The sequence below is a fragment of the Oryzias latipes genome, chromosome 10 (assembly GCF_002234675.1).
Source record: "Oryzias latipes chromosome 10, ASM223467v1".
NCBI classification, from domain to species: Eukaryota; Metazoa; Chordata; class Actinopteri; order Beloniformes; family Adrianichthyidae; genus Oryzias; species Oryzias latipes.
Genome location: NC_019868.2, coordinates 22686257 through 22706369, shown reverse-complemented (window position 1 = coordinate 22706369; position 20113 = coordinate 22686257). Strand labels below are relative to the sequence as shown.

Sequence of the window (20113 nt, the reverse complement as noted above, 5' to 3'; positions counted from 1 at the left end):
TCCTGAAAACAGATTAGCCATCAGCTATGGTTAAACAACACTGCATCATATAGTGAACGATGATGCATCTACAACTTCAGGATGATCTTCTACGATGCAAAGCGGCTCAGATCTTTGCTTTGTATTTGCAGGCATTGGTCCTCATTCATTCTGTTTACTGCCTGTTTCTGAATGCCTTATGGAGCCAAGTTTGTGTGCATCACAGTGATGTCCTCTTTCAATTTCCCTTCATAGGACTGCACTGTGTATGAGACAGAGAACAAGATCCTTCATGTGGTGAGTATTCTGGTGCTATGTGGAATGTTTATACAGTCATATTAACCCTTATAATACCGGGGATGTCGCCAGTGACATCTAAACAACACACATCATAACTCTTGGCCTTTTATGCAACCAACATGAATCAGTGAATTCTGACGCATAAGCGGAAATAACAACCAGTTTTGGTTTTGCGCAGATATGCATCACTTTTAAGTTAGTAATGTGGTGGAAAGCTGATTCAGTTGACTTGCAATGATTGAGTAAGCACTGCACTACTGTAAAGTGTTTCATATCAGCTCAACGATGGCTTCAGAAATCCGCAAGAATTTCATTAATTGGTTAACAGTGAAGAGTTCTGATAGTCGAAAGAATACAAACACTGGAGCTAGCTAAAACTCCCGTGTGAAATAGTTAAGGTATGCCACTTTCTTAAAATGAACTTTTACACATACTGAGGAGGACTCTGGTAAATCACCCAAAAGAATTGTTGATTAGAGGCGAGAAAAGATCCATTCTTTCAGGTTGTTCTTTTTTTTTAACCTAAATCTGACTTGACCATTGATATCAAGACCAATTCTTTCACTCCTTCACCTTGCAATGTTCACTACGTCAAAGAATTGACAGTAAATTAAATGTTTTTGTCGCATGAATACGTTTTTAACCCTTTTGATGAAATCCACATAAAAATTTGCAATATCATTTTTATGAGATACAAATAGTATCAATTTTGATACGTTGGGTGATTTAGTAAGTGATTAAATATGAATACAAATGGTTATGTAGGGTTAAATTTGGACTATTTACTTAGGATCAAACAAACTCACCAGAAAACCCTGCCATGAATAAAATCCAAGAAATCGTTCTGCTCTGAAGATACTACCATATTGTAACACCAACATTTACTTTTTTTTGCAAATTATTATTTGTATTTACAAGTAATTTGACAGCTGTAATTGATAAATTGTGGGTGAGGATATTACTACTTTAAAAAAAAAACAGCTTTACTTGGTGTGACATTGAAACAGAGTGGAAATAAATCCACTTTTTTTGGGTTGCGTGTGCCTCGCTTGCTGTGGCAAAGTGCAAACGATCCATTTAAAGGCCTCAATGTGGCCTGTCCGTGCTGTCTGTGTTCACGTGCACAGGGGTAGGGGAACTGTCTGTGCGCACGTGTAAAACCCAGTCAGCAGGAAGTTAGATAAACGTTCTTCTCTCCATTGAGGTTTACCTGGAAAAAAATAAAGACTCCAAATTCAGTATTTAAATTTAACAGGAATCTTCAACTTAAAGCAGGCTCACAGTGAGATCTCCCTTTTGTACATTACGTGATCCTCGTCACCCCCCTCCGCCTGTCACAATGAGTCACCACTAAGCCTTTCGGTGGGGGTATCACGGCTGTCATTTATCTCTTTTGTTACAAGCAGGATAATGACACCGGGCCCTGACATCAGGCAAATGTTTAAGCAGCTCTCCACGTGTGCACTCTCTTGCACAAACAAGTACACAAACACACGCCTACAAAGTTCTGTGGCACAAAAATAAACAACTCTCAAAAACACATGAGTAAATCTGTTATGTGTGGGAGGGTTATGTGTGAAGCCAGGGGACAGAGCAGAAACTGAAAGAAGCAGTTTGTTTTTAGATGCAGCTTCTTAGCAAATTCTAAATTACTTGTTTTTTTTAGGTAAAAAGAGTGGAGATAGAGTAACACAACTACTACTATGAACACAGGAAAAGAAAACCTTTCATGATTTTGCACTATAAGCCACACCGAATTATTAGGCGCACCATCAATGAAAGGTCTATTTTTGAACTGATGTCATATATAAGACTTTGGTCACATATCCCATAATGCCACGTGGGGCGACACTAAATGCACGTTTTTCAGCGAATTCTGCAGGTGGCTGCGCTGTGTTTTTAATTGGGAGGCAGCAGACGCATTTTTACACAACACCCGGTGGTTTTCAGAAAATCGAAGTTTTCAAAAAAAGTAAAAATGAAACGGCGACTGGGCGATGGTTTGACATCTGTCAGTGGCAGCCGGGTACATTTGGAGGTTGCACGGTGAAAGTCCAGCGACAGGCAGGTGGCAGGAAGGCAGCATTGGGATAATTGACTAATAGGATGGCCTCCAAGGTCCCTAAGATTGTCACCACCCTCCATTCACTCCCCTGCCCCCATGCTGCCGTCCCACTGCCACCGTCCAATTGTTAGAAATTGTATGGTTGGAGTGTGGGCACGCAACGAGGGGCTGCCGTTACCACAGCGAATCCGAGACCTGTGTGTTGATGAAAGTTGAATCTGACAGGAATACGAAGAAGATAGAACATTGGGCTTGCTGCACCACTCATTGAAGAAGAGCAACGCGCACAAGAAGGGGCAAAGAAAAAGTTGTGGGGCGAGGCAGTGGTTGCAGCACAGAGTTTATATACCCCCGGGAAACCGGTGGCAGTTGATATGGACGGAGCGCCGTTCACAGACACACATCATCCAATCTGAGCTGCTGCCAGCCAGCGATCCGGCTGTCACCGTCCTGTGGCACCCCGATTTCGTAATGGCGTCGTCCCCGCCTGACTGACTGACACCTAACGGTCACCTGATGGCCGCCATCTCCATTACTAACAACAGCATAGATTTTTTTTTTTTAATTGCGTGGCGGCAGCTAAACTTAAAGACTCTGCAGATGCCTCCCCATCGAGCGGTGGCAGTCATATTTGTGACCGTAACATAAGCCACATTGGACTTTAAGGTACATTAAGCCAGTGTTTTTCAACCTTTTTTGAGCCACGGCACACTTTAACCCTGAAAGAAATCCCGCGGCACACCAGCATCCAAAAAAAAAGAAGCAGAAATTCATGGTCTGTATTGATCGACAGACCCCCCCCCCCCCCCCCCCCCCCCCCCCCCCCCCCGGAATCTCACGTGGATTTCTGTGATAATTGTGGCAGAAAAAGCAGGAAGTTGCGGCTGTTTTTTTCTAAGAGATGAACCACCAGCTAAAGATGAGCTTTAGCTGGTATTTTTGTTAGAACTGAGCGACTTTATCAGCAGAATTAAGAACAAGGAAGTGAAGACTTTAACCACTTCTGATTTGTCAGACTGATGACATGTGATTAAGCCTTCAAGAATGATTGGCAGAGACAGTTAGAGGGGCGGGACTTTTCCTTACACAGTTATAGCTGCAGCTAAATCGCGGTACCGTGATTCTTATCAAAATGTATTTAATAGAATTAAATAAACACAAAGAAAAAAATAATTTTAAGATCTTTTATATTCTTAACTACTCAGTGTTTTATCAGGGCCTGTTTGGATGAACAAAGAGCTGAAATCCTGGAGATGGAAAATGTTTTTAGATCAGTGAATGAGGGCAATTTCCCACGGCGCACTTGACCATCTCCCACGGCACACTAGTGTGCCGCGGCACACTGGTTGAAAAACACTGCATTAAGCAACACAAAGAAGTCAGAGAAAAGTTTGTCAGTCAGACTTTATTAACTGCGTACACAGTGACTTTAGAGCTTGTTTGTAACTCACTACATGTCAGCCACGTTAGTGTATTTACAATAATCCACAGCCAAACATTTTGACAGACCGCTATGTACCTCTCAAAATCACTTCAACATCGTTAAGTACAACCTGAATGGACAAGACGCTCCAGATTTTAAGACACATTTTGATTATTTAAAAAGAAAAAACAGCTTTTGTGTGTGGAGAATAGGGTAGTGCTTATCTAAATCCTTCAAAAACAGTTTTAATCGAATTGCTATGTTTACCGATTCCAAGTAGAATCTTCATGACACAATTTTCTATTGATTTTTAGAATATGAAGAGAGTTGAGGAAGGTTTCAATTTGTCAATGTTTGTGGAAAATGACTCCCACTGAGGAGTCATTTTTAGATCTCTTGAGAAAAATAAATGAACTCCAAAAGCCTTTCGTCTGCACACAACACACACAACCGTTGTGTTGTGTCAAGGACTGTTCCAGTTCCATTAGTAATTTACAGCATTGTGATGGCACCTATTAAAGCAGAAACACATATTCAAGCTTTTTGAGCTGCCAAACATAAAACATATTTCAATTTTGTTTTTGTTTTTTTCCTTTTCTTGTTTTAATGGTTTTAAGTATTATTAAATGGTAATTACTAAAAAATCAACCGTTTAATGACACAATGCCACCTCTCTGGGTATTCAAATTGCCACACAAAGGGGTTTAAACTAGTTCAACTATATTCAAATTAAATCAATGCCATTTATTTTTAAATGTCAGTTGGCAGCCGTGGTTGTTAGAACAAATAAAAGCTAACCAATAAATCCAACAATTTGGTCTACATCTGTGGTCCCAAACCCAGAGCCTTGCACCAGGCCTCAGCCAAAAAATAAGCAATCCACAGTTTTTTCTGTTTTATGTAAAATCTGTTTCTGAACGTTGTCTAAAGGAATGTCTGGTTCTGAAGTTTTATTTTGGAAAACTACTGGATTCTCCCCACTACATGCGACTCATTCTTTACAAGTCAAGCATGTCAAGTTGCTCGGCTATGTGTCGAAAAATACATACGCTACTTTCTCAAAGAGGCTGGGTCAACCTCTAAATTGAAACCACCAAGCTTACAAAGTTAACAGAAACCAAACATATTTGGAAAGCTTTTTTAGAAAAAAATTTTTCTTTTGGCAGAAAAAAGTCAGTGAGGAAACAGAAGAAATGCTTTTAAATTTTAGAGAGAAAAGAAATCTGCATTTAACAGACAAAAACCAAGTCTATGGTGTGGTTCTAGCACACCATATGAATAATGCATTTTATTCAATAACCAGCTGTCTAATGTTACAAAAATGCTTTTCAAACAGCAGATTAACGCTTACCAGTTTTAGTGATTATTTTTTGTATTTATCCATCACACCTTAAAAGTTGGATGAGGTTGAAGCTAGTGCCGATTTTTTTGCTTCCACGTTGACAGTTATGGGAAGTTATGACAGTTATGAAATCTATATGACATTTTTTTATCAGATCAGGTGTACAAATAAAGCTTAAACCAGCTACAGATAGAGGAAACTGGAAGCATAAAAAAACAAACAAATCTGAAACCCACTTCAGCTTCATACAGGCCGGACCGTGAAATTTGTTTGACATCTAACTGGTCTATGAGCTGAATTAGGTTAGGGACCACTGGTTTACATCATTTATTAACGTTAAAATACTAAATTCAATGTAAATCTGAATTACTTGTGTGTGAAAAGGAGGGACTGGCGAGCAGCATAGATGGATTTTCTGCTATTGAATTGAAATTGGGTAAATGTGGAAAGAAAATCTTTTAAACGACTAGTGGGTTGACCGTGTGCCATGACCTGTTGAGGTCAGAGACGTCAGGAAAGAGACAGACAGGCACAAAAAAACATGGGAACACCTGTTATATGACAAAAGAGCTTCCAGTCAGTAACTGCAACAATCCAACATCTGTGAATGGAAAGGAGAACAGATTGGAGAAGGTGATGAAAAATACCCAAAGCACCTTAGAATGGCTTCCAGCAGTTTAAGCCTGTATCAACATAATTAAAAGGGACGGCTCAGGGTCACCCATGCCAACTTCAGGAATGGACCTTGTCAAAAGAAGAATTTCAAGCTTAGCCTTAAAGAAAGAGACGGTGTGCGCCACCTTAACTGCAGTGGAGAGTGTTCCACAAGACAGGAGCCTGGTAGCTGGAGGCTTTGTCTCCCATTCTGGACATTTTCTGAGCAACCGGTAATCCTGCAGACCGTGAATAAAGATAGCTATTATGATTAGTACTCTTTGGCTCTTCTCTAGTTTGGAGGTATTCCTTTTGGTTTGGTTGATGGTTACACCTACGCACTGCCCTGTATCTGCAGCTAGACGTAAAATTTAGGTCCAGCGTGAAGTTCATGACGGCTTCAGTTGGTGCAGTTGCACATTTGCCTGCTTTTACTCAATAATGCAAAACTCTGGGCTGCTCTGTGCTTCACAAGACTTTGGCCTGCAGCAATCAGATGGACTGCGTGTGTTTTTTTTTTTTTTGCCATTGTGTGTTTGAATGTGTGTGTGACTGAGGAAAAGAGGAAAAAAAGAGAGAGTTAGGATATGAGTATGTATGAGCCTGTGTATCTGATGGAACGTGAAGTGTGTATGAGTGAGTGTTTGTATGTTCATGCATGCATAAGGATGAGAGGAATTACGCAACACTGTCCTAGTTGTGTGTTTTCCCTTTCCCTTGTTATTTCCCTGCTCACCCCACCACCTCACTGCTTTTCTGTCTTTCTCTTTTACTCTCTTCCATTTATCTTCTTAACATTTTTCAAATATGTCTATTTGAGGTGTGTGGCAATGCATGTGCAGGTGATGCATTATGCAACCATATGTACTTGAAACTAAAACTGCCTCTTGAAAAGACATTGGAAGAGACCATTGGAACAGTGAAAGCGGGGGTTGGGATAGGCCATAATCCTTTTGGCAGTTAATGATTGTAAGCTTTATGTTTTACTGCTCTTAAATCTCCAACCAGTCAGTCACATGAGTTAATTTTTCGGTAATCTACGTTGGGAAGCTCTGGTTGCGTGACAGATCAAGGCAGGCTGTTTCAGATCTGCATGAAGTTCAGAGCTCCATGTTGGTGACTTGCCTTGTGTCTCTTAGCCCTGTGTTAATCCCAGGCCAAGACTATTAGCACAGTGATCAAAGACCAGCTCCTTGTCACTTGCTGGGGCTTTCAAATGACATTCATGTCAACAAATGTGATTAAAAAACACACACAATGGTCACGCTCCCCTCTCTTGTCCTTTCTTCTTGTCTCCATTGTATAAAGCATTTAACCACAACTAAGTATGATGAATTAATCAGAATGCTAAATAGAAAAATACATATATTAAAAAAACACCAACAATGTTAGGACAAGAACTACTTACAAGTCTATGAAGACTCTCATTCATCCAGGTTGGTTCCATTGTAGTAGTTTTAGGGGATTCAGAATTGACAAAGCCTCTTGGATAAGAGGTGAAACGTCTTCCAACTTTAAAACCAAGTCCAGATGACATCCCCTAAAACTACTACAACTACTTACAAGAACAAAGCCTAGAACCACTGAGACAGATAATCATTTTTAAAATTAAGAGTTGCATCTAGTATTATGCTTTTATCTGCTTGTTGAAAATGGATTAGACTTTAATCCTTGTTATTGGAAGCATTTGGTAAAGCAAGACATCTTTATATATAAAAAAAAGAAACAATTAAGAAAGTTTAGCCTTTTTGACTTTATGCTATCAAATCTAGAAGTGATTTTGCTATTTAAAAAGCTATAACATACTACAGCTTCCAGTTTGAATCCCTTTTTTGAAAGAATTGGATACAAAAACTTTGATTCATAAATTTTGAAGGTTTAACTGACAACCACTGCTAAAAAAATACTTTTTTTTTAATAGTTGGGGAGTTTGCTGTAATAAATGAGAGTTTCCTTGCTATATTTGGGTTCACCTTTTGCAGTATATAAGATTTTTCTTGGTGCAATTTTGTATCCTTTTTTTCACTGTGGCTTGTGTTCTTATTGGCGGTACACCCTTGTCAATCAATCTCTTCCGTGCTATATCTCCTCTACTATCATGATCAGATCTTAGTTTTTATTGTACAATGCTGGAATTGTTTTTCTACAAAGGTTTGAACTTTTGAGAGTTTAGTCAACAAGGACAACAAAGAAAAATATGAAAATGTTCATGTCTGTCTAAGAAAAGTGTAGAAACTGTGTAGAGTGGTTTTACAGCCTTACATCAGCTATAATAATTGTACAAATAGAAAGTTCATTACTTCGCAGATGCCACCTATCAAAGGTCATTTTTCAAATATAACTCCCTCGATAAACGATGGATGCACCTGCACTGACGCTCTTAAATTCTCCCATTAGAAAGAACAAATGTCCGTTAAAACAAGCTTTGGTGGTTAAAAAAAAGCAGGAGCTGTAGTTGACACATTTTCTAATCAAAATATTTGAGCAAACTTATCTGTGCGAATCAACGTAGGGTAGTGAGGAAATTCTGTGCCACCACTTGTGTTGTTTTCGAGAACATTTCAATACACTCCTCCAAACGTTCAATTTGTTTTCACATTTAGAGTCGAGCTTGGTGATGGTTAAGGTCAGGGTGAGAAGCCAGAGAGTACACTGTGTCATAAAGAAACCCTCACAGCTAAAGCAAACCAGAACGTTTGTGTGTGAGCTCAATTAAGACTCGGCACCTTTTCTCTCACCAAAGATGAATCATAGGCTCTGAGCCATGGTGTGTGCTTACCCACTCAAGTGTGTATTTATATTGAGGATCAGTTTGTTATTGTAATCTGCATTTGTGATGATCAGATGAACTACATACCATACTGTATCTTCTGTTACACGTGTCTGTTAGATTTGTGCATTTGTGCACTTGATGCTGTGAGACAGAATAACCATGATAGCGGTCTCTGTAAACCCACTGCAGTCAGCCAGCCCAGATTAGAAGGCAGAGATGGTGCTGATGATAAATTAAAGTGCGTGACCTAGAAGACAAACAGCCTGAAAACAGGCACGGCTTACTTGGAACAATGGCGAGATGAAGCCACACAGTTTATTTGCAACAGAGTCTCACGAGGTAATGAGAAAATGTGTTTAAAATGTTCCACCTGTGTAAAATGTAGATGTTTTTGTTTTGTTGAAGTTGGTGCAAAGGTGCCATTTCCCAACAAAAATGACTGATTACTACAAAAAAGGAAAAAAAAAGAAAAACAGATTTCTGTAATTCAGATGTCACAAAATGTCCTCCGGGCACCTGAGGAGGAAAAGTGTTAGCGATGTGTTGTTCTGTCTGTCAAGGTGTCTGGTGGGCATGCCTTTGGACAGACTGTGACAGGAAACAGTTTGTGTCCTGGAGTGATGAAAGTGGTGATGTGGAACAATGTGATGAAATGATGTCTGTCTCACCTCCTCCAGCTAGGTCACATCATCCCTGATGGACCAAATCCAATCTCAATAACTTTGTCTTTTCTTTTCTTCTCATGTCTATTTCTCTCTTCCTGTCTTTTTCTCTGCTCTCTTAACCTCAAACACTGTCTCCAGTGTAAGACCTTGGCAGGGATATGCGATCACATCATCTCTCTGTCGTCAGACTCTCTGGTCTCACAGTCGGCCCATTTGGAGGTGGTCCACCTTACCAGCATCATGCCCAACGAGGGACTGGTGAGTCAACACTTGACATTTTACACTTGCAGACCAAAGCTGTTTTAAAAACAAGAATAGTATCATGACACCTAATAAAAATATATTTTCAAATTAAACAAATTAAACTCTTTGAAATAATACATCCACGTAGAACCATCAGGTAATAAATATTTGAAAACCGAATCCAGACACACTATGCAGCAACCAGGCCAGGTTTCTTCACTTATCCACACTCCTTAGCCACATGAACTAGTAAGTCCATAGTTCTTAGCAGTGGGTGAAGGACTATGGACTTAACCATAACCTGAAAGGACTAAGCTTTTGTGTTCCCAGTGGCAATCTTGGTTAATGAATGCATTTTAAATGACCAAAACATTATGTTATATGAAGGCATTCAGGATATCTTAGAACATCCACAATATACATTATTTTGTATAGAAACCAAATGGGATAACCAAGCTGCAGTAATGCACTAAAACATCAGAAACATTTCAATCTGTCAATTCTCTTAAATTGTGTAAGACTGACAAAAAACTGACAACAAACCAACATACCATACATTCTTTATCCCAAATCATGCTGACTTTATTTGACAAACTTAATTTTAATGGACACAATTAAGAGTAGTTATAATGGCATCATTTACATGTGTATGTGGCTATATACAGACTGTTTCCAAATAATTACACTTTCATAGCTTATAGTTTCAGGACCCACTGTTTAATTGATTTCCAGTATTTATTGTTTGTTTATTGTTCCAGCTCATAGAACACATGTAAGTCTGTGCTGATATCAGGCAATACTACCCTAATCGAGCAGCTGTGTTAAATGCTTTGGGGTGGTTTTGGTCTAATATACTGTATGTGTGGCATAATAACAAACTGAAGCTATACTTTATGTTGTATTTCCGTATTTGAGCTGAACCCTACTAGCCTAAAAGGCTTTGACTAAGATTGATTTGAGCTTAAACTTCCAATGAACAGCAGGAACTAAGTTAGACTGTAAAAAAACCTATTTTTCAAATTGTTGTCCACGTTTTGCTGCACAATAAAACCCAAATTTCTGGCATCTTTACCAAACACATGTATAATTTTAAAGGGAAAATGTGTTTTTGAAAATTCAAAACCCTTTTCCTAGTTTTCCCATTTAACTCAGTGCTATGTTTTTTTATGTTTTACTAAAATCTTGTGATCTTTTTTCAGGGGATGTACATCAAATCAACATATGATGGACTTCATGTCATCACAGGAACCACAGAGAATGTACGTTTTTTTTCACCCATCTTACAGCACTCAGACATAAGTCACCATATGTGGTTCTTGTGTTTCACTAAATTATTTGTCTCTCTTTAAAATTTGTTCTTACGGTCCTTTTTCTGTCTTCATATGTCTGCCTCTGCAGTCTCCGGCAGATCAGTGTAAGAAGATCCACGCAGGGGATGAAGTGATCCAGGTCAACCACCAGACTGTGGTGAGTGCAAATGCAGCCACAACATGAGGTCAGGTGGGATCTAACACCAGCGGTAGCTTCTCTCAAGCTAATGTGGAACTTCTTTGATTCTAAGTAAGTTAACTGTGTGCTACAGGATGAGGTTTGTACGGTGGCCCTGAAGTGCAAATCACATAAATCAATGAATAAATCAACGCAAAAACATTTTAAAGACCCCAACGACAATTAAAAAGCAAAATAAATATTTATAAATGAGCCTGACATAGAAAAACCAAACGATATTTCAAAAATCAAACGTGAAAAACAAAAAAATATTTCGGAAAACAAAAGGACCGAAAAACAAAATGAAATGTTTCTGGTATCGGTAATTACTTTTGCTTTTTTAAATTTTTTTTTTATGTTTTGGTCTCTGGAAATTTGTTTTCTTTTCTAAAATGTAATGCTGTCTTCTAAAAATTAGTTTTGCTTTTTAATTGAATGTGATTTGCGCTTCAGGGCCACCTTTGATTTGGGACAATTCATACAAGACACTGTTATTTTATTCCTGAAATCCCCTACCATTGTCAAATAAAACCCATCAGGATGCAGTCAAGCTTGAATAGCAAACACACAGTTCAAATCTAAATGTGTTAAATGTTTATTATTTAATTTTTGGGGGTTTAAAAAAGGTTTCCATTTTGTATCAAACTAGAGAAGTCCACCTTTTTCTGCTCATCTAGTCGTTTTGTGCTACAAATCACCAAATAGAAGAAAAAGGTTCTCACTTTTTGGTATGTCTGTGATGTACTTTGTCGTTGAGGTATCTCCTTGAACTTCTCCATGGGGTGTTCCCTTTGCAAAAACACACATGTAAGTTACGTGGAGCAGCATTTGATTGACGGGTGACAGAGGTGTGTTATCTCTTCCCTCTCCTTGGGGTGATGGAGCAGATCGCACCCTGCCAGGCACTCAGCCTCAACCCTTTATTACTCCCTTGGCTAGACCCTCACCACTCTGATCCCTCATTGTGGGGAAGGAGATAAGCTGGGGCAAAGAGAGCTGTGCGTATGTGGTGTGTACGGCGGAGAGCATCAGTCACGGGAGATAGGAAGGGGAGAGTAAGGAAAAAAGAAAGGAGGGATTTGGAGAAAAGATGACAAATAACAACTGAAAAAGGTGGAAGAACGGTAAAGGGAAGTTCCAAATTTAAGTTGGATTTAAAAATAGTGCACAAATAACACTAATTCATATATTAGCATCAACATTAAATGAGTAATAGTATTGTATTACAGAATCATAATATGAGCCTATTCTATGTTTTGAAAACACTGCTGTCTCCACATCTATGAGCTTTGTCTGAGACACTTGAATACAGGATGAGCAATTTCTGGCAAAGCTTTTCCCCTGAAGTGACGTGTGGAATTTGTTCAAACAGCAAATCGATTGTTTGAAGAAGCAAAATAATTACACGGAGGTAATAGCATCTGGGAAAATAATGAAGACCCCTGGGATTTAAAAAATCTCCTTGGCAGCAGTTTAGGCTATTATTATTTCGGTAGGTGTCTCCTTGTTTTTCGTTGCACTTTTTGTACATTTGCATAACATAGAGGCACCAAACTGGGTTAGTTAGGGCAGACTTTGTGCATCCAGTTAATTTTGGCATCACAGTCGTCGGATCAGACACCTGAGAGGTAAACCCAGATTATAGTCCAGGCATACATCAATAAATGTATCCAAAAAATGAGCTGTTTCAGAGTGGATGTAATCAAATATTTGTTACCATCTGCTGATCTATAGGCGGGATGTAAAGGCGGTTAAGGTAGCCTAGGTCTGTCAGATATTACACAATCCTTCAAAGCTTGAATTTACCTTGTCATATCTCCTTTGTCAAGGTGGTTTCATCCTCTTGCTTTTAATTTCCAAGATGAATTCAGCCACTTGTCTTTCTCTCTCTCTTTTTTTTTTTACACTTTTCATTTTAGGAAGTGTTTATATTTTACACAAAATAGTGGAGAACAAACCCAGAAACTGTTAAACTATTGTTTAATAGTCAACTCATAAATTAATGTTTCTTGAATGAAAATGAATGAAAGAGTGCCAAAAAGATGGATAAATAATAAACAACATATAAGGAAATTTAACAGAGAATAAATCTTTCTGCAGTTTATTTTAGAAGGGCACAGCAATATGTTTGTCTATAACTACCCACCATCTCTATTTTGATTTAAAACAAACTTGTTGAAGTGGTCAAAAGTCAATCAGTAAGTAAAAAAATCAGCAAGTACCGGTTGTTCCTAATTTGGTCCCCACAATTTAACCAACATTTTGTGTACAATGCCTGATGGTTCACATTTCCATGGCTTCATTTCTAATGATGGACACCTTGAAAGGCATAATCTTGCTTAAACCATGGTCATTTACATAAAAAAATAACATTTAAATCAATAATTAGTGCCTTAATCTTATTATTATTTTGGTTTAAATTGTTTTTCGCAGACTATTTGATTTGCTGCATGACACATAGTCATGGTAACGGCTACTGAGCCTGCACCTCGCTCTGCTGCAGGAGTGGTTAAATGCGAAACAGCATGTTTAGTGAAAACAAGCTTCTTTTCAGATGGAAGGTTCACCTCTTCGCCGCTTGTTTTTACCTAGATCAGTGTTTTTCAACCCCTGTGCCGCGGCATACTAGTGTGCCGTGGGAGATGGTCAGGTGTGCCGTGGGAAATTGCACTCATTCACTGATCTAAAAACATTTTCCGTCTCCAGGATATCAGCTCTGTGTTCATCCAAACAGGTCCTGATAAAACACTGAGTAGTTAGGAATATGAAAGATTGTAAACTACTTGTTTCTTTGTGTTTATTTGATTCTATTAAAGACATTTTGATAATAATGACGGTACCGCGATTTAGCCGCAGCTATAACTGTTTTAGGAAAAGTCCCGCCCCTTTAACTGTCTCCAACAATCATTCTTGGAGGCTTAATCACACGACATCAGTCTGACCAATCAGAAGTGGTTAAAGTCTTCACTTCCTTGTTCCAATTTAGCTCGTGAAGTATCTAAAGTTCCAACAAAAGCTAAAGCTCGTCTTTAGCGGTGTAGCTTTCCACAGAATCCGGTATCAGACCGTGGAAAGAGTGAACAAAACAGTGAAGCTCAGAGACACTAGTCTGTCTGGCGTTCGGCGGGTGTTTGCACTACATCTCCTATGATGCATTGGGTTAAAGTGACAGCGTCTCAGCGAATAATTTGTCGTCCGTGTTAACGTCTTGAAACCACAACGAACACACAGCAGTTTTTGAATCTTTTAACTTAACTTTTATTGCATCTTTTAGAAAAAACAGCTGCAGCTTCCAGCTTTTTCTGTCACAACTATCACAAAAATGCATGTGAGATTGCGATGGGGCTGTAGATCAATACAGACTATGAGTTTCTCTTTTTTTTTTAATTTTTGGATGCTGGTGTGACGCTGGAATTTTGTCAAGGTTAAAGTGTGCCGTGGCTCAAAAAAGGTTGAAAAACACTGGTCTATATTATAAAGTACACGAAAAGATTCCTAGATTGCTTTTGTTGCAAGAATTATCCACCATTAACTCTGATCATTACATATGTATCAACAAACAATTTCTTTCATTATTTAATTATACAATTATTTACAAACACATATTTATTCTGGATCAAGCCATAAGGTCAGCGAGACAGAAGACTGACAACAAACAAAGGCAAAGGTTACTGTTGATGGTAATATTTGATAAAGATAGTGGCATTTCCATCATAGAGACATTTGAAGGACAGAGATCTTTTCTACTGTCCTGCTGTTGTGATAAACTGTGGAATGGTGTATGTCCGCCTATGTTACAAGTTTCTATTGTTTTTAATTGGACACCCCTGCAGCCAATCAAAATTGCGTATTCATCTGGACCATTTTATAACTATTAACAAACACCTTATTGTAATAATAACATTTTTTTGCACAACTACACTAAAAGTACACAGAGATGATCTATGTCCTGATTACTAATTCGTACTACTAATGCATTTTTTTGCACCTTGTAACTAATTCATTTCTTGTTTGCAAATACTGGATTTCATCATAAAGAGTTTCCATCAAATCAACAGATTGTCTAACTGACTAACTGACTTTGGGCTCAGCTGTTGTTGTAAGTTGAAGGTAGAGAACAGCAAGCAGAGCACTACAGGAGATGACACAAGATGGTCATCATAATGTTTGGAAAAAGGTCAGCGTGTGCATGTATGTGGGTGGGTGTGCGGTAGCATCGACGGACACTTCCAGTAACCGACACCAGTGTTGCCAACCAATGGTCCGACAAGTGCTGGGAGCTCTGGAGAGCAACTGTCTGGAACAATGTGAAACGCTGCCGCCAGCGATCCTCTTCTCCTTTTTTTTTAAATTGAACAGCAGCCCAACAATGCTCAATAAGGGATTGTTTTATGAGAAATGACATCTTTCAAACCTCTGGTCTTAAATCATGATGATGCACCGTCGTCATAGAGATTCATCACCCTATAAATTTCATTGCTCTACACTTTTTCAAAAGGTTTGATTTATGCATTAAAACTACATTTTTGTGATTGTAGATGAATCCAGTTTACTTCCTCTTATGGTTAACCTTAGTTATTGCTGCTCCAGACATACTGGTAGAACTGGTCATCCATTGCTGACAGGTTTTTACTGTTTGCTTCTCAGGTGGGATGGCAGCTGAAGAACTTGGTAAACGCCCTCAGAGAGGACCCATGCGGAGTCATCCTCACGCTGAAGAAAAGGCCCCAGAATACGCTGAGCTCCACACCAGCTCTGCTGAGGAACGTGCGCTGGAAACCGTTGGGCCTGCAGGTAGACCCCAGCCCTTAACCTTTTCACACTAATGGTTCAGTTCAGCTCATTAATTGTAGAGTTTTTAAAAAAAAAATCAAACTACTTTACTACTACTTTACTGTTGCATTAATCCTACCACTAAGTGTTCAGTAAAGTTGGTAATCTTCCCCCAACATATCTTAAAGTTTTTATAAAATGTTATGAATTCATATTTTCATTGAAAGTAAATGAAAGCAGTGATAAAACAGATTTTTCTTTGAAAAGCCAAAAATCTAAACTAGATCTAAAGACCCACTCCGATCATCTTTTGATCTATTTTAAATGGATTCCCAGTGGTCTTTAAATTTTCCACGTTACAAATGCGATCTTTTTCAAACTACAGTGTGTTTTTTGTCTCCGAATTTCAAACGTTATGAATAGAGAAATATAAATACAATTTATCCCTTCATCCTTTTTCCATTTCTCTTCTAAACCTTTTTGTCCCTTTCGGGGTCACAGGTCTGCCGTAGCCTAAAGGCCCGTACACACCAGGACGAATTTCGCGCGCGATTTTCGCCGACGTTTAACGCCTCGTGACTAAACAAAGGGCACCAATGAGAACGTGAACACCGACGCGAAAAAATGCCACGCGTCAAAAAAAAAAAACGCCTCGGGTTCGTTGTTTTTTTTTTTGACGCGTCGCGTCGAAATCTATTCGACCAATGAGAACGGCGCTTTTGCAAACGTGTCTGGAGCCTATGAAGTTACAGTAAAAAACAACTTGGGGGCGCTCAAACACAAAACTGCCTTGCTGAGCACACATACCAGCGAAGAAGATAGACGCCAAGTAGCGTCTACACTGCCGCGAAGAAATTATGACGGACATTCTAAAATATCCCCGAACCAAGCACCAGTTGGAGCAAGTGGTGCTTGAAATATTCACGTTTTCTTTGTATGATTCTGACAAGCGCATAAATACTGGCTCTCTTCTTCAGAGTGAAAAGTGACTTTAAGAAGTGTAAAGTTGCGCAGCACCACCTTGTGTACAGGAGTATTTCTGTTTTACATTAAGCGCCATCTAATGTCAGGGAATGAAATTGCATGTTCGCTCGGCTCATCGTCAGCGAAAATCGCCTGGGTGTGAACACAAAAAACGTGGCGAAAAACGCTGGCGAATAACGCCTGGCGAATATTCGTCCCGGTGTGTACGGGCCTTAAGGGGACATCCCGGACAGGTCGCCAGTCTGTCGCAGGGCCACAACTCACACACCCATGCACTCTCACATTCACACCTAGGGACAATTTTAGAGTAACCAAATGTCCAGAAGCCGGAGTCCCTGGAGAAAACCCACGCATGCACGGGGATAACAAGCAAACTCCACACAGAAAGGTCCTCATGTTTCCGTTTCAGGTCCCCCAAACTCAATTTTGAGTCTAATTTCCTCATATGGATTGTGTGCCCCAGCGACAGACTGGTGGCCTGTCCAGGGCGTACCCCGCCTTCGCCCAGCAGTAGCCAGGACAGTCTCCGGCAACCCCGTGACCTTGAAAGGGATATAGCAGGTTAAGAAAATGAATGGATGGATTTTCTCATAAACGTCCAGCATCATTTCAGAACAAAGACCCACGGTGAGGCCATGTTTCAGCACTGGGGGCCTCGGCTGTGGAACAGCCTGCCTGAGGATATGTGGGCTTCATCCGCTGTGGAGGTTTTCAAGAAAAAAACGAAAGACTTGTCTTTTTTAGTACAGCTTTTAAGTAGTTCTTACATGTCCTCTTGTTTTTATCTGATTTTATTTAAGCTGAATTTGAATCATTCAAAAAATGCCACAAGAAAAGTTAAAAATACCAAAAGCACAATTGTGGGTCTCTAAAGTCTCTTAAGTCGCACTCTACCTACGTACCTAACTATGTGAAAGAATTAGTCCATGCAATGTAGTAATGTTAAAACATTGGTCCTTCGAAGAAGGTTTGTGCTGGAAGCAAATACAAGGTCAACTGTGGGGCCACAGGGTGCCTCCCACATGCCTATTTAGAGAGACTCTAGCTGTAAGTCCCCTAACCTTTCCTCAAGAGAACATCTTCTTTTCAAAGGAAAAAAACATTTTTTCCCTGAACTCTGCATCTTTAAGGTGGGATGTTTGTTTGAAGGTTTACAGATTAGGAAACACATTTGTATTACGCTTAAGGGTGGATATTTGGTAAATCTGTCACTTACTGTCCACACTTTAGGTGCAGAGAAGGAACAAGTTGTGCCGAGACAGGCTGAGGCGTGAGGCGAGGCTGTGAGGCGTTCAATGGAAGCTATTTTTTAACTCTGCATCAGACTAATTCATTTACATGAAACTACCAGGCTTTGATCTCTCTACAGAGCACAGATGCTCTTTCAAATCTTTTTTTAAAATGGACCCTGCCATTCTTTATTTTATTTTTTTTGCTGCGTACCTCTGTACTGTTTTATCTGAGTCACGGAAACCCATGGAGGTAGATGTAGCCAATTCCTTTGTCTTAGGCAAGCCTGGGGAATGTTCTTGTTTCCAAGTTGCTGCCTGTTGTTTCACAGAGCTTATTGTTGTTTGCTTTGTTCAGCAGCAGAGGATTGTAGGAGTGTTCCCCCCGATGGATTGCTAGGACTCAAACATGCTATGAGCGACCAGATCAGAGTCTGTAGATGTGTGGGAAAGGGGAAGAAAGACAGGCTTTAGTTTAATTCACTCTCAGAAAGACTGAAGCTCTTAATTATTCATGGGCAACTACAGGCAGCTTCACTGGCTCTAAAGCAAAAAAAAAAGAAGAAAAAAAAGCTGCAGAAAATTCAGAGAAGTAAAAAAACAGCTTAACTGTACATTATAAGTGCTATATAACTGTATTGCCAGCACCCAATACACTGTAAAATGTTCCTGTATCTTTAAACTTGTGCTGTCACAACGCCAAGCCAAGTTTTCAAAGGTTGAGCCGTGCATCTGTGAAATTTAGCACAAATGTGGCATGCATCCAGTGGGATTATACATGGATCAACAAAGGAAACAGTTTATTTGTCCAATTTATCTTGTGATTTTAGTCCTCACTCAAAGTTCTGTGAAAACCACATTGCAGCCTTTCCATTCTATGACTTGCATGGCTGTCACAAATGTTCAATGAATTAAAGGCCATAGTTTCTGTTTTTTTTTAGTGAAATGATGATCAGTTACCGGTAATCTGTAAAGATTTTACTCATCCACAATGGTTTCATGGCAGAAAAAGTTTCACCTGGTCACCTACACTTAGTTTTTCTAGGTTCAAGACCTTTTGCGTCTTATTCAAGAGGCTTCCTTAATTCAAAAATAATAAATTGAATAACAAATCTTGATAAAAGGTAAAGTATTTAGACCAGATATTGTCTATGGATCAAAATTGGCCAAATATGGCTTTGCCACTGCCAAGATCGCAAAATTAATGTAGAAAATCTTTAGTACCCATGAGGTCAAGACGTCATTGGCTCAGATGAGCTAAGTAAGCCACCAAGGTGACTTGAAATTCAATGACAATTCTTTAGTGTAAAATAGAAGGAGAAAAAAATATATGAATTTTGGTATTTTTAATCGATTTGATTTGTTTTGTTTTTTCCCCAAAGAGCATTTACATAAGACAGCTGTGGGTGCAGTTTGTTTTTCAAGACAGAAAGGTTTGTTTCTGCTCCAGGGCATCTTTACGTATAAAACCCAGTATGAAGATGAGTTTGTCTCAAAGCTGTTTCTTAAATGACTCAGTTTCAAATACTTGCAATCTTACAATTGAAGTATCTTTTTCATTTTTTCTTCCACCTGTATTACTCTGATGACAGCAGTTACATTTCCATGAAAGTCAGTCCCATTCTCTAATTTTGAACTCTTTAACACCTGAGACTTCGCTGGCAACTCCTAAAAAATACGAAGTTCTTTGAAACGACGTAAACATTCAGGCAATCAACGTGAATCTGAGGTTTCTGATGCGGAACATGCTACATTTCATATCGCCTTTGAACCATTATGCAACACATTGCTAACGACAAGGGTTGCATAACTTTTCTCTGCGACAGAATTATCTTATTTGCATTGATTGCGTAAATACATTACTACTGTAAAATGTTGAATATCAAAGCAAGGCTGCCTTTCCTCTACTTCAGAATTTTGCTAATTGTGTTGACTGTCAAAGAGTTGCGTTATTCGAGAGAATGTAAACCGTGGCCTAAGCCACAACAATTGAACCCAAAAAGATATTTTATTTACTTTTCACCAAATCATTTTGTTTGAGTGCTAATTTTGAAAGTCTGTTTACTCAAATGAAAAAAAAAAAACTGAACAGGTTCCTTAAAAGATAACACCAGTTTGTAAAACTAGAATTTGTTTATTTATCAAACGTCATATTAATTTGCAGTCTTTGTGTGAGTTTATGATTTAAAAGTACA

The 20113-nt window shown here is 39.1% G+C and overlaps 1 protein-coding gene across 2 annotated transcripts in view; it reads left to right on the top strand.

Annotated features, from left to right (window-relative positions):
* LOC101174439 (connector enhancer of kinase suppressor of ras 2) overlaps nt 1-20113 on the top strand; it is a 75380-nt gene that overhangs the window by 28157 nt on the left and 27110 nt on the right. For both annotated transcript variants that reach the window (XM_023959339.1, XM_023959340.1), the window contains exons 5-9: nt 235-276; nt 9340-9459; nt 10644-10703; nt 10843-10911; nt 15580-15726. In XM_023959339.1, coding sequence (XP_023815107.1) covers nt 235-276; nt 9340-9459; nt 10644-10703; nt 10843-10911; nt 15580-15726 — 438 coding nt within the window. The remainder of the gene's footprint in view (nt 1-234; nt 277-9339; nt 9460-10643; nt 10704-10842; nt 10912-15579; nt 15727-20113) is intronic.